Source organism: Scyliorhinus torazame, chromosome 16, assembly GCF_047496885.1.
Source record: "Scyliorhinus torazame isolate Kashiwa2021f chromosome 16, sScyTor2.1, whole genome shotgun sequence".
In the NCBI taxonomy this organism is placed as follows: domain Eukaryota; kingdom Metazoa; phylum Chordata; class Chondrichthyes; order Carcharhiniformes; family Scyliorhinidae; genus Scyliorhinus; species Scyliorhinus torazame.
This window is the reverse complement of record NC_092722.1, coordinates 169,385,298-169,400,506: the sequence shown is the minus strand read 5'-3', so window position 1 is coordinate 169,400,506 and position 15,209 is coordinate 169,385,298. Positions and strand designations below refer to the sequence as shown.

General features: G+C 45.8%; 1 protein-coding gene across 2 annotated transcripts in view; it reads right to left on the bottom strand.

The window, feature by feature from the left end:
- atrnl1b (attractin-like 1b) overlaps positions 1-15,209 on the bottom strand; it is a 1,392,850-nt gene that overhangs the window by 837,084 nt on the left and 540,557 nt on the right. For both annotated transcript variants that reach the window (XM_072479459.1, XM_072479460.1), the window contains exon 20: positions 1,716-1,809. In XM_072479459.1, the coding sequence (XP_072335560.1) occupies positions 1,716-1,809 (94 nt within the window). The remainder of the gene's footprint in view (positions 1-1,715; positions 1,810-15,209) is intronic.

The following is a 15,209-nucleotide window of genomic DNA, read 5'->3' as shown; positions in this document are numbered from 1 at the left end:
AAGCCGAACTCTGCCTGTAGCCTCCGCCGTTCCCTTAGAAGCCCTGCCTCTGGGGTCTCCGTATATCTCCTATTGATGTGTAGTATCTCCTTAACCAGTCGGTCCGTCTCTGCCCTGTCCTACTTCTCTCTATGGGCCCAAATCGTGATCAGCTCCCCTCTGACCATCGCCTTTAGTGCTTCCCAGACCATCGCTGCTGAAATTTCCCCCGTGTCATTGACCTGCAGGTAGTTCTGAATACATTTTCTCATCCACTCGCACTCCCCTTAGTCAGCCAAAAGTCCCACATCTAACCTCCAGTGCGGGCACTGGTTACTGTCCTTACTAACCTGCGGAGCATGGTCTGAGATTGTGATCGCCGAGTACCCTGTGTCCACCAGCCCTGCCAGTAAGGCCCTGCTCAAAATGAAGAAATCGATCCGGGAATATACTTTATGCACGTGTGAGTAGAAGGAGAACTCCTTCACCCTTGGCTGCCCAAATCTCCATGGATTCCCCCCCCCCCCCCCCCCCCATCTGCTCCATGAACACTTTTGGTTTCTTTGCCATTGCTGGCACCCTGCCCGCTTTCGAGCTTGACCGGTCCAAGCCTTGGTCAATAACTGTGTTGAAGTCCCCTCCTATGACCAACCTGTGCGAGTCCAGGTCCGGTATCTTCCCCAACATCCTCTTCATAAATTCCATATCATCCCAATTTGGCGCATACACATTTACTAATAACACCTGCACCCCCTCAGGTTTCCCACTGACCATAATGTACCGGCCTCCCACATCTGAAACTATTCTACCCACCTCAAACACCACCCGCTTATTGATCAGGATCGCAACCCCTCCAGACTTTGAATCCAGTCTCGAATGAAAGACCTGACTGACCCAGCCTTTCCTCAATCTAATCTGGTCAGTTACTCTAAGGTTCGTCTCCTGCAACATTACCACGTCCACCTTCAGTCCCCTGAGATGCGCGAACACACATGCCCTCTTGACCGGCCCATTTAACCCTTGAACATTCTAGGTGATCAGCCTAGTTGGGGGGCTCATTGCCCCCTCCCACTTCGCCGATCAGCCATCCCCTTTTTTGGGTCACCAAAGTTTTTGATTAATGTAGCAACCCATTCTCTTTTTTTCCTCGAACTGATTTTTAAAAAACTTAATTCAACATGTCACAAACATGCACCATTGACTTATTCTAACCAGAAGGGAGAATCATTTGTCAATAGCATTCAAGGTAACTTAATTTCCCCTGTCTTTTGAATTAATTCTGGACCAGAAGTATACTGTTATTGGTCAAGTTATATCACATAATGTACAAGCAGTGCTGTGTAATTTGAAAATAACTTCGTTCTTGGTAGCACATTCCAAATTAGAAATTTGCTAATTATTGAGTAAACTTAGTGATTTACAGGGCTAATTAATTTGAAATGTTAAGTGTTTTCCAATGCATCCACATAATTAAGTCCATGGTCTAGTGCTTGTATTTAAAAATGTTGGCAATCACAGAAAGTGAGAAAAATGTAATACCACAAGTGTGTTTCATTCTGCTGCTGTATCAATTCAAAGCTAAAGTTTGTTCACGTCCGTAAGATTTTATTTATATTGCTGGAGTGCTAATGGCACAGTTAGATTTTGATTTCAGAATCCAAAATAATGGATAATATTTCGAACACAGGTTAATAGCAGTTAAAATAATTTCAAACAAAAGAATGCCAAATACTCACAATTGGCACTGATCTCCTTTGATTCCTTTTGTTGTGCAGAAGCATTTTCCTGTTTGGGCGTGGCAAGCACTTGCATGTCCATTGCATTTACAAGCTGTAAAATAGAGATATCCTTGTAAGTAACATGCAATAAATCAAAATTGACAACAGGATACCTGGGCGTTTCAAGCCTTAAATATTTATCAATGTGTTCAAATACTATACATTTCAGAATTGAAATTTGGATGCATTAACCGGAGACAAAATCAAATTCAATCACTGCAGTATAATTACTCCCAGGGGTACAAGAACATGTTTATAGGAAAACAATGTCTTATTACCATAATACTATATTGGTTCAAGGTTGGACCACTGAAGTACAACAGAAAGGTTTATTGTTGGATCACACTAATAATCTCTCCCATAATGCTGTGGTAATGACAGACAGAAATCAACAACTGGATAAACATCACAGGGCCTCTTTTGGGAGACTTAGAACATTTGGTTTCACAGCAACATTATCAGAGGGGTTGAGAGGACTTCCAGTTCTCCCAGGTTGTCTAAGAGTCTCTCAGAGTGCCTCCTGCCTACCCAATTCCATGACCTTTCATATGATTAGTGGCATGATCAAATTTCCAGTAGTCCAGAGTTGGCAAACCTACCCCTCTCTGAACCCGAAACTCCAGACCTTTCCAACTCCAATGTGCCTCACTTCCTAAACTTTACAGAACATAAAAATTGCATGTTTATAATCAAGACAATCATTGTGACTCTCATATACAGACAATATACATTTTCTCAATGGAGACTGTGGAATTTGTCTGTTAGCTTTTCATCAAATAAGCTTGAAAATATTTGAATAGAAAATACGAATGGCAGAAAACAAGTTTTGCTTAGATCTACAGACTCAACAGCACTGTTACTTCGCAGGAAACCTGCTGGACTGCCCATGTTCGAATGGCACAATTCAAATTCATCTTACACATCACAGCCCTGGGCAATAAAGTGACACAGGATTATAATCAGGATGTCATTTGACATGCCATCTAAGCAAGTCGAATTTTAGTTCCATATCTCAAATCATCCATTGAAATAGTCCTTTACAAAAGATTCACAGTCTCACTTCTACTTTAAAAAGGTCTTTATAATAAATCTATTAGATCTGTACTTTGGTTAGTATATCTTATGTGTCACCGCACGTTATATACTACTCGACAGATTATGAAACAGGGCTTCATTCGTGAAGTAAATTATCTTTTATTCAGTTAGTTTTGCAGATGTTTCTTATTAAAGGTCAGTTTTCTTGCAGATACAGAGTTTTTTTTAAAGTTCATTTATTCCAAGCAAATACAGAGTACTGAGTTGAATTCAATACAAATTACAACTAGATATTTCTTCTAATTGAATACACGATACAGTAAAGTTGAAAATAAAACAAAATGGCTGTTCAAGAATGAATTGTTCAAATCGGCACGTACTTTTTTAAGAATATTGCTGTCACTAATGCCTTTCCCCTTTCTGGCTGTGATTGTGTTACAGTTATTACACAGTTAATTCAATTTGATTAATATGTCTGTCCATCAAATTTTAATATGAGGTGATTGAAATACATCTTTCTTAACCTTATCCGTTATCATGAAAACAGTTTCTGGGAATATTGCCCCAAAACTTTGACTTAGCCAAATATGTCCTTGGTCTCGTCTAGCTTCCTTATCTTGCTGTTTCTCATGAGATTCAGCATTTTTTACTGTCCTGTTTGAAATGTAGGTATTTTAACAAACCATTTCAAGAGGCCATTTTAAATCTTGGGCCATTTATTCCTTTACACTTGTTATATACTAAAAAGGTAGATTTATACTAAAAAGGTAGATTTATACTAAAAAGGTAGATTCTATCAGTCCCCCCTTTTTGATTATTTGAAAGGTGAATAAGATGAATCAAAATGAAATAGAATCAAAGAAGGAAAGGAATAAATGCAATAGGACAGTGGTAGGCGTAGAGAGAGACTCATTGACATTGCCTTTAATGGTTCACTTGTTTGAGAACAGCCTTCAACAACAGAGTGGGAAAAGCTTTGCAAGCGTCACAAACATCTTAATAATTCAATAAAACAAATCAAATGGTAATATCGTAAAATATTAATACATTAATAATTGAACTTGATAATACATTGCTTAAAAGACTTAGTAAAAGTTGAAAAATTGCTTAAAACATTGATATACTGATTAAAAATTGATATACTGATTAAAAATTGATATCATAATTACATAATTCAGTAATAAAAGGTTAATAATAATTATTTCATGTATACAAATAAAATGATTATACAGTAAAATAACTGAAGTTGAGTATATGATTTAGTAATAATTGGTGGAATGATTATCAAAATTGATTATGTAATTTAGTAATAAAATTATTAATAATAATTCACTAATAAATGATTAATAATGCAGTAATAATGCAGTAAATAATAGTTCAACAGGAACTTTACATTTCAAAGTTATTGGGTGGTGGTGCACTGGGTGTGGACTGAACCACTTGAATCCTTTGGGCAGTACGGGTTGCCATGCACTGGCATGCACATCTGATGAGCATGATGATTATAGAAAGGAAAAATCAAAATCACAATGTAAAAATCTATCTGTATTATCCAGCTGATGAAGTATCCGTGAGATAAAATTACAACTGAATATGCCATGACAATTGTCATGAAAAATCGGAAAAGCATTGTTTTGGAATGTCAGAAGCACATCATTTACTTTTGCACATTGCGTTCTGCTAAAGTGCAGTTTATAAAATGTGGCTGGTCTCCTTAAAGTCATATACTTGTATAGGATATCCTTGAGCTCAACTAGAGTTTAATTATAATAAAAACAGAAAAGGCTGGATACACTCATGAGGTCTGGCAGCATCTGTGGAGAGACAGAGTTAAACAGTCTAAATTACCCTTCTGCAGATACTAAGAAAGGCAGAAATACAAAGGATTTTGTTAAGAGTTTAATTATTGTTGGTGAAGAGGCTTGCAGTTAAGATATTGCTTGTAAGTTTCCAGTTGGACATCAGCACAAGGAATAATTACATTATTTTTTTTTAATATAGATCATTCTACGAAAGAGTAGTGTGCCTAAAATGACTAGGTAACCTACATGCAAAATTAACTTGTCAAATCGTCTCATTTGTCACTCAACATTGACTTCTAGTCCAGAAACACCTCAAATTCAAAGTATCATCATGTTCCAGTCTCTTCATGGTCTCACCCCTTCTTATCTCTGTACCTTCTCCCTCCCTGAAAACTGTGACAGAAGTCTGCACACAGCAGTGTGAACTTGAAGACAGATGCAATACCCCATGTTCCGAAGTGATCTTTCAGTCATCATTAGACATCTAGAAGTGATCAAGGGAAGTCATTGACTGGACTGATACAGCACGCAAACCACGTCAATTGAAATTGTTATTTGTCTGAAAGAATTCAACTGAGATCACTAGCATTCAACTGACATGATGCAGAATAAACTCAGTTAGCTTTTATTCAACTGTGCTCATAGCAAGTACCTTAGGGTTGTTTAAGTGATCACATATAGAAATGCACAAGTCCCTTCCAGAGGTTGGGGGTTTACAAAGTGTTGTCAAGTGTTGAGTTGTGAGCTTTATTAATGAATCATATACTTTTAAATTGAATTGCATTGCAGTTACTTTGCGGCTTACATTTTTGATTATTTCCTTATTCCATGCCAAAGTGTCCCTTGTAGTTTCCCAGAGTTGGTGACCCTTGTGTGATCGACACAGCAGAGGCATAAGAAAATGATCAGAAGAATGGGGGAACATCCCAGCTGCAATGCAATAGGTGGTGTAATGATATGTATAATGTCAGTATAGTGAAGGGTTAATATCTGAATCTGTGTGTAAATCAATCACTAGAGGGGGTCACTAATTCACTGTATATAAGATAGCATCTCTAGGAAATCTGGGAGAAGCTGAAGGGAACATGAAGAGAGCAGAGTGAAAGTTGAATAGAGAAATATAGCATGAGGTCAAGTCATAGTGTAGTTTAATAGTTAGATAGAATATTGAATACTGTACTACAGATTCAGTATCATTAGTTTATTATCTGTAACTCAGTAGAGTGTGCAAACTTCATTTTAGTTTAATCGTGTAAAATGAATTAGTTTTGATTCAATCTTCTTATTTGTATATTCTTTGTCAACACTACATATCTAGCTATCTTGGAGGAAAAGGCAAGGAATATAACAGGTGGGGGAAGTACTTGGAAAACATTTTGAAAATAAAGATGTGTTATTTTTTCCATCATAACCTGTAGGAAACTGCATTGATATCATCCTGCCCACTTTGATAGCTAATGATCGCATTTAATGCCTATAACGCCGAATGATCACTTTAGAGCTTCCACAAATGTAACAAGCTCTGATGTCTTGTTGAGTGCTTTGATGATCTGTGATCAATACTCATTCTGAAATTCACCACTTTATGTTAGATCAGTACTGATCACTCGACTCAAGCTTTTATCGAATGCTGCATTAATGTCAGATCATTCAGGTAGGGCATACAGCCCTCTGAGAACTCTGCATCTTCCCAGATCCTCGATCAGGTCGCCCCTCAGTCTTCTCTGCTACAGAGAACACAGCGCAAGCCTATCCAAACTCTCTTCATAACTTAAATTTTCCATCCCAGGCAACATCCTGGTGAATCTCCTCTACACCCCCTCCAGTGCAATCACATCCTTCCCATAACGTGGCAACCAGAATTGCACACAGTACTCCAGCTGTGACCTCACCAAAGTTCTATGCAACTCCAACATGACCTCCCTGCTTTTGCAATCTATGCCTTGATTGATAAAGGAGTCCCATATGCCTTTTTAGACCATCCTATTAACCTACCTTCTGCCTTCAGACAAACACGCCAAGGTCCCTTTGTTCCTCGGAACTTCCCAGTGTCAGGCCATACATTGACTATTTCCTTGTCAAATTACTCCTTCCAACGTTTTCATGGTTAAATTCACAATTCTCAGGATTAAATTCACAATTCTCAGGGTTAATTTCCATCTGCCACATTTTTGCCCATTTGATCATGCCGTCTATGTCTTCCTGTAACCCAGGCACTCAACCTCACTGTTACCCACCCAGCCAATCTTTGTGTCTTACTGATCCTACCCCCCCCACGTAGCCATCTATGTCATTTATGTAAATTTACAAACAATAGAGGACCCAGCACAGATCCCTGTGGTGCACCAATAGACACTGGCTTCCAGTCACTAAAACAGCCATCTGTCATCAGCCTGTCTCCTACAACTAAGATAATTTTGAATCCACCTGATCAAGTTATCCTGTATTCCATGTTTATTTTGGTGAAGACAGATGTGAAATATTCATTCAACACCCTACCAATGTCCTCTGGCTCCACTCACAGATTTCCCCCTTGGTCCCTAATGGGCCCTACTCTTTCCCTGATTATAATCTTCCCATTGATATACTTATAGAAAATATTGTGGTTTTCCCTGCTTTTACCAGCCAGAGCTTTCTCAGATTTCTTTGCTCTTCTAATTGCTTTTTTAAGCTCCATTCTGCACTTTCTATACTTCACTAATGCCTCCATTGATTTGCTCCCCTTGTACTTGATGAAAGCCTCACTTTTCCTTCTCATCGTATCCTAAATGTCTCTGGTCATCCATGGTTCTCTGGGCTTGTTACTCCTTCCTATTATCCTAGAGGGAACATGTTGGGCCTGTATCCTCCCCATTTTCTTTTTGAACGCCCCCTCCCACTGCTCTTCTGTAGATTTCCCCACAAGTCACTCTTTCCAGTCTACCTTGGCTGGATCCTGCCTTATTTTACTAAAATCCGCTCTTCCCCAATCCAAGACCTTTTTATTGAAACTTGTCTATTTTTTTGTCCATGTTGTGGTTTCTATCACCAAAATGTTCCCTCACCAACACATCAACCACCGGTCTGGCTTCATTCCTCAGAATTAAGTCTAGTACTGCACTGTCGCTTGTTGGACCCTCTACATATTGATGTAAAAACGTTTAAGAATTCCACTCCATCTGAGCCCTTAACACGATGACTGTCCCAATTAATATTGGGAAAGTTGAAATCACCTAATATAATTGCCCTACTACTATTTTTATATACCTCTGCGAATTGTGCACATAGTTGCTGCTCAATTTCCCGCTGACTATCTGGGGATCTATAATAAACACCTAGCAATGTGACTGTCCCTTTTTTATTGTTAAGCTCCACCCACAAAGCTTCAATTGATGCCCCCTGTGGTAGTATGTATTAGGGGTCATGTGGGACTGGAAGCCCTAATGTCATTGGCTGACAGATCCCGGGTCCTAGTTGGCCGTTGACCTCTATCTCCGTCCTGAAGGCGGAGTATAAGAAGCCGGAGTCCTCCCACACAGGCCATTCTACTATCGAGCTGCGGGGGAACAGACACGCTTAATAAAGCCTCATCGACTTCACTCTATTCGTCTCACGGAGTCTTTGTGCGCTACAATTTATTAAGCGTGCCTAAAAAGGACTATGGAGCTCAGGATCATCCCGGAATGCCTGAGGATCAGCCCCCACGCAGTGAACGCGGCAGCAGCCTTCAAGCACTGGCAGACTTGTTTCGAGGCCTACCTCAGAACGGCCACCGGCCGGGTCATAGAAGACCAAAAACTACAGGTCCTGCACTCGAGGGTAAGCACGGAGATTTTCTCCCTCATCGAAGACGCGGAGGATTTCCAGACGGCGTTCGCAGCACTGAAAAGTCTCTATGTCCGCCCAGTTAACCAAATCTACGCTCGCTACCAGCTCGCGACGAGACGGCAAGGTCCCGGAGAATCGATGGACGAATTCTACGCCGCGGTGCTGATTTTGGGACGAGCCTGCAGCTGCCCTTCGGTGAACGCAAATGAACACACGGACATGTTAATGCGCAATGCTTTTGTGGCAGGTATGAATTCCTCCCAAATCCGCCAAAGACTTCTAGAAAGAGAGTCGCTAGGACTCTCAGAGGCCCGGGCCCTAGCAGCCTCCCTAGACGTGGCCGCGCGTAATACCCGCGCCTACGGCCCCGACCGCGCGGCAGCCCATTGGGCTCCGTACGTACCCGTCGCGACAAACCCCCCCCCCCCCCCCCCCGGACACCCCACAGGCTTGCGCGGTCCAAACGCCATATCGCACCGGGGGCGCCTGCTGCTATTTCTGCGGCCAGGCGAAACACCCCCGGCAGCGCTGCCCGGCCCGCGCAGCAATCTGCAAGAGCTGCGGGAAAAAGGGCCATTTACGGTTGTGTGCCGGTCCCGCGAGGTCGCAGCTGTCCCGGGAGAACAGGGAGCCCTGCAAGCCGTTTACGCTCCCCAACCCCCCCAGCGCCCCATGTACGACCCGCAGGCGCAGCCGCTCTGGGTCCCGACCACCGCGGTCCCGGGAGAACAGGGAGCCCTGCACGCCGCTTACGCTCCCCAACCCCCCCCCCCCCCGCGCCCCATGTATGACCCGCCGGCGCTACCACTTTGGGTCCCGACCTCCGCTCTCCACGGAGAAGAGGGAGTTCTGCGCGTCTCTAACGCCCCCCAAACCCCCCCCCCCCGCGCCCCACGTCTGACCCGCCGGCGCTACCAACTTGGGTCCCGACCACCGCTGTCCCCAGAGATGAGGGAGCCCCGCGCGGTCCTAACGCTCCCCAACCCCCCCCAGCGCCCCATGTGCGACCCGCAGACGCCGCCATTTTGGGTCCCGGCCACCACGAGGGGAGGAAGGGCGCCGCCACCTTGGACCACCCCAGACCTGTACGACGCGTGGGGGCGGCCATTTTGTCCACCCCCACCGCCATCTTGTGACCCCCCAGCCATGTGCGATGTATGGGGGCAGCCATTTTGTTCATCCCCGACGCCATCTTGGACGGCAACAACGGACCCCACTCCACTACTACAACCACGTCTCGCTTCAATTACGCTCGATCAAGCTCGGCCCCGGACACTCCAGACGACGACGACAACGGTGCTAATAAACGGCCACGAGACACCATGCCTAGTCGACTCCGGGAGCACCGAGAGCTTTATCCACCCCGACACGGTAAGACGCTGTTCCTTGACCACCTATCCCAGCGCACAAAAGATTTTCCTAGCTGCAGGATCCCACTCCGTACAGATCCAAGGTTTCTGCATAGTTACCCTAACGGTGCAGGGGAGGGAGTTCAAAAACTACAAACTACACCTTGGGCAATATAGTCCTTCCCCAACTTTGCGCCCCCACTTTACTGAGATTAGATTTCCAGTGCAATCTACAGAGCCTTACGTTCAAATTCGGCGACCCAATACCCCCACTCACTATCTGCGGCCTCGCAACCCTCAAGGTGCAACCCCCGTCCTTGTTTGCGAACCTCACCCCGGATTGCAAACCCGTCGCCACTAGGAGCAGACGGTACAGCGCCCAGGACCGGACCTTCATTCGGTCAGAAGTCTAGCGGCTACTAAAGGAAGGCATAATCCAGGCCAGCAATAGTCCCTGGAGAGCACAGGTGGTAGTAGTGAAGACAGGGGAGAAACAAAGGATGGTCATAGTCTATAGCCAGACCATCAACAGGTACACACAACTAGACGCGTACCCTCTCCCCCGCATATCCGACATGGTCAATCGGATTGCCCAATATAAAGTCTTCTCCACCGTGGACCTCAAGTCCGCCTACCATCAGCTCCCCATCCGCCCAAGTGACCGCAAGTACACAGCCTTCGAGGCAGACGGGCGATTATACCATTTCCTAAGGGTCCCATTTGGCGTCACAAACGGGGTCTCGGTCTTCCAACGGGAGATGGACCGAATGGTTGATCAACATGGGTTGCGGGCCACATTCCCGTATCTCGACAATGTAACCATCTGCGGCCACGACCAGCAGGACCACGACGCCAACCTCCAAAAATTCCTCCAGACCGCCAAAGCCTTGAACCTCACGTACGAGGACAAGTGCGTTTTTAGCACCAACCGGCTAGCCATTCTGGGCTACGTAGTGCGCAATGGGATAATAGGCCCCGACCCCGAACGTATGCGCGCCCTCATGAAATTTCCCCTCCCGCACTGCTCAAAAGCCCTGAAACGCTGCCTGGGGTTTTTTTCATACTACGCCCAGTGGGTCCCCCAGTACGCAGACAAGGCCCGCCCCCTAATACAGACCACGACCTTCCCTCTGTCGACAGAGGCTTGCCAGGCCTTCAGCCGCATCAAAGCGGATGTCGCAAAGGCCACGATGCGCGCCATCGACGAGTCCCTCCCCTTCCAGGTCGAGAGCGACGCCTCCGACGTAGCTCTAGCGGCCACCCTTAACCAAGCGGGCAGACCCGTGGCCTTTTTCTCTCGAACCCTCCACGCTTCAGAAATCCGCCACTCCTCAGTGGAAAAGGAAGCCCAAGCCATAGTGGAAGCTGTGCGACATTGGAGGCATTACCTGGCCGGCAGGAGATTCACTCTCCTCACCGACCAACAGTCGGTAGCCTTCATGTTCGACAATGCACAGCGGGACAAAATCAAAAACGACAAGATCTTAAGGTGGAGGATCGAGCTCTCCACCTTCAACTACGAGATTTTGTATCGTCCCGGAAAGCTGAACGAGCCGTCCGATGCCCTATCCCGCGGCACATGTGCCAACGCACAAATTAACCGCCTCCAAACCCTCCACGAGGACCTCTGCCACCCGGGGGTCACTCGGTTTTTCCACTTTATCAAGTCCCGCAATCTCCCATACTCTTTAGAGGAGGTCCGTACAGTCACAAGGGACTGCCACATCTGCGCGGAATGCAAACCGCATTTTTTCAGGCCGGATGGTGCGCACCTGATTCAGGCTTCCCGCCCCTTTGAACGCCTTAGTCTCGATTTCAAAAGGCCCCTCCCCTCCACCGACCGCAACACATACTTTCTTAATGTGGTGGACGAATACTCCCGCTTCCCATTCGCCATTCCCTGCTCTGACATGACCGCGGCCACAGTCATTAAAGCCCTGAACACCATCTTCACACTGTTCGGTTGCCCCGCATACGTCCACAGCGACAGGGGGTCCTCTTTCATGAGTGACGAGCTGCGCCAGTTCCTGCTCAGCAAGGGCATAGCCTCAAGCAGGACGACCAGCTACAACCCCCGGGAGAACGGGCAAGTAGAGAGGGAGAACGGCACGGTCTGGAAGACCGTCCTACTGGCCCTACGGTCCAGGGACCTCCCAGTTTCACGGTGGCAGGAGGTCCTCCCGGACGCTCTCCACTCCATCCAGTCGCTATTATGTACGAGCACTAATCAAACGCCTCATGAGCGTCTCCTTGTCTTCCCTAGGAGGTCCTCCTCTGGAACGTCGCTGCCGACCTGGCTGGCGACCCCAGGACCCATCTTGCTCCGAAAGCATGTGCAGGCACACAAGGCGGACCCGTTGGTCGAAAGGGTTCACCTCCTCCACGCGAACCCGCAGTACGCTTACGTGGAGTACCCCGACGGCTGACAGGACACGGTCTCCCTGCGGGATCTGGCGCCCGCCGGCAACACACACACCCCCCCCCCCCCGACACCATTCACCCAACCCCCCCCCCTTCCTGCCACCGCCGCACCCCGCGACCGCCCCCTTCCCAGGAGGATCGGTTCCCCTCCCCTCAGGCCCGACCAAGAATAAAGCCCAAGCTGAAACCGTAAGGCTCCCGGAGACGACAACACCGGTACAAGCACCACCACCACCAGCGGGGCCGAGGCGATCGACACGGACGACCAGACCGCCCGACCGATCTAAATCAATATATGGACTTTTCACAAGAACATTTTGCTTTTCTCCCGATACCTTCTGTAAACAGTTGAAACAGGACAAAATTGTACATACTGTATTGCCATGTGAATGTTTTCCTCCCAGGACCAGCCCTGTAAACCCTTACCACCATGCGAAGCATCACCCCGCCGGGTTCATTTTTGACAAGGGGTGAATGTGGTAGTATGTATTAGGGGTCACGTGGGACTGGAAGCCCTAATGTCATTGGCTGACAGATCCCGGGTCCTAGTTGGCCGTTGACCTCTATCTCCGTCCTGAAGGCGGAGTATAAGAAGCCGGAGTCCTCCCCCGCAGGCCATTCTACTATCGAGCTGCGGGGGAACAGACACGCTTAATAAAGCCTCATCGACTTCACTCTATTCGGCTCACTGAGTCTTTGTGCGCTACACCCCCTACAAGATATCACCTCTCCTTACTGCAGTAAACTGACTCCTTAACTAATAATGCAATGCCTCCTCCTCTTTTACCCCTCCTCTGTCTCGCCTGAAGATTCTATATCCCAGGATGCTGAGCTGACCGTCCTGTCCCTCCCTCAGCCAATTCTCCGTGATGGCTAATATATCGTAATTCCACGTGTCAATCTTAACTCATGTTAACTCATCCGTTTTACCTGTGTAATACTCCTGACATTAAAGTAGAGGCCATCTAGCCTCATCTTACTCCCTTGTATTCCATTGTGGGTGAATACCACTGTATTCCCTCTGACTTGATTGCTTTTCTGTGTTAAGCTGTGTCCCTATTCTGCTAACAGTCTGCATCCCCTCCCTCTGCCGAATTAAACTCCTCCCAACAGCACTAGCAAACCTGCCAGCAGGATGTTAGTCCCACTCTGGTTCTGATGCAGACCGTCCCGCTTGTACAGGTCTCCCCTTCTCCAGAAACAGTCCCAGTGGTCCAGGAATCTAAAACCCTCTCTCCTGTACCAACTCTTAAGCCATGCATGCATCTACGCTAGCACGTGGCACTGGGAGTAATCCAGAGATTACAACCCGAGAGGTCCTGCTTTTTAGTCTACTGGCTGACTTCCTCTATTCCTGATGCAAGATTTCATCCCTCTTTCTACCTATGTCATTGGTACCAACATGTACCATGACCTGTCTTATCAACCTCCCCCTTCAGGATGCCGTGCAGCGTTCAGTGACATCCCGGATCCTGGCACCAAGGAGGCAACATGTCACATTGACAGCCAGAGCAGCTACTATCTGTTTCCCTGACTGTAGACTCCCCTATTACTCTTCCTCTCTTTCCCCCTTCTTGTGCAAATTACTTGTGGTGCCAGAAGCTTGGCTCTGTTAGCACTCCCTGGGGGAACCGGCCTCGTTAGCCTCTAAAATGGAATATCGATTTGCGAGCGTTACCCCAGGGGACTCCTGAACTACCTGCCTGTTTCTCTTAGACTGCCTGGTGATCACCCATTCCCCTCCTTCCTCAAATCCCTTCAGTTGCAGTGTGACCAGAGAGAGAGAATAGACTTTAGATAGAAATTAATCCTTAATTTCCCTCAGTCACAAAATTGCCAGTTTAGCACTCTAATGCAGCCCAAAGTCAGCTGCAAACTCCGGTACTGGGAGAATGAGTTCAGAAGACAGTTTTGAGTGTTTCAAGGAGAGTTAGGACTTGGGGTGAAAAGCATCGGGTGACTGCTCAGGAATTCACTCAAAGTATATTGTTATCAACTCTGCCAGTCCCAAGCAAGAAAAAAATCTTTGTGTCAATCTGGTGGTAACTTCTGACTGGTTTGTGTGTCTGTAAAGATCTTGCTGGAGTAAAGAAATAGTGTGAATTTGAATCATCTTGTGCTTCTGTTGAGGTGTTTCAATCTTTCTGTCTGATGTAATATAGTTCATTTTTCGTGTTTATTAAATGTTTTATTCTTTGTGTTCATCAGCAGACTCCAGTTAGGATCAATCAAAGCAGGTTTCACTCTGGAATCTGATTTGTTCCAAAGGTCTGGGATATAGGATGAGAGGCGGGAGATTTAAAACTAAGATGAGGAGGAACTACTTCTCGTAGAGGGTGGTGAATTTGTGGAACTCGCTGTCCCATTGTGCGATGGAGTCTGAATCATTAAATGGTTTCAAGAAGGAGATAGATATATTTCAGATTTTCAAAACAGGTTAAAGGGATACGGGGAACAAATAAGGAGGTGGATTTGAGACGAGGAAGAGATCAGCCATGATCTGCTAAATGGCAGAGCAGGCTTGAAGGGCTGGATTGCCTACTTCTCCTAATTCCTATTTTCCTATATCCCTATGTCCAGTATTATCAGCTGGGATCATAACACTAAATAGCTGAAATGTCAATGATAAAGTGTAATTTGTCATTGCAAACAATTTGCCTGTAAAATCATGTGTAATTTTGTTGATTTTAGTTTCACTGCTGCAATAAAAGTTATGAGAAGTGAAACCTTGTCCATTGGTTTCTTCCATTCAGGTCATTAGGGAGGTTTGATTCTTTAATAGTCTCCACAGGGTTCGGAACAATTAACATGTCTGCCTAAGCTGGCATTATGTACGTTAGTATAATAAATAAAAAGCGAAAAGCTCTGAAAAAATCATCTAAACTGATGCTGTGCAACATGAGCCCACTATTGCCTTACATGTAGGAAACAGAACATTGGTTGGGCCTATCCACCAAGTCTGTAGTCCAGATTTGAATTTATACTGGTATAATTACCTAATTTATTTGTACCTTTTGAAATGCAGTGTTAGCTGGGAC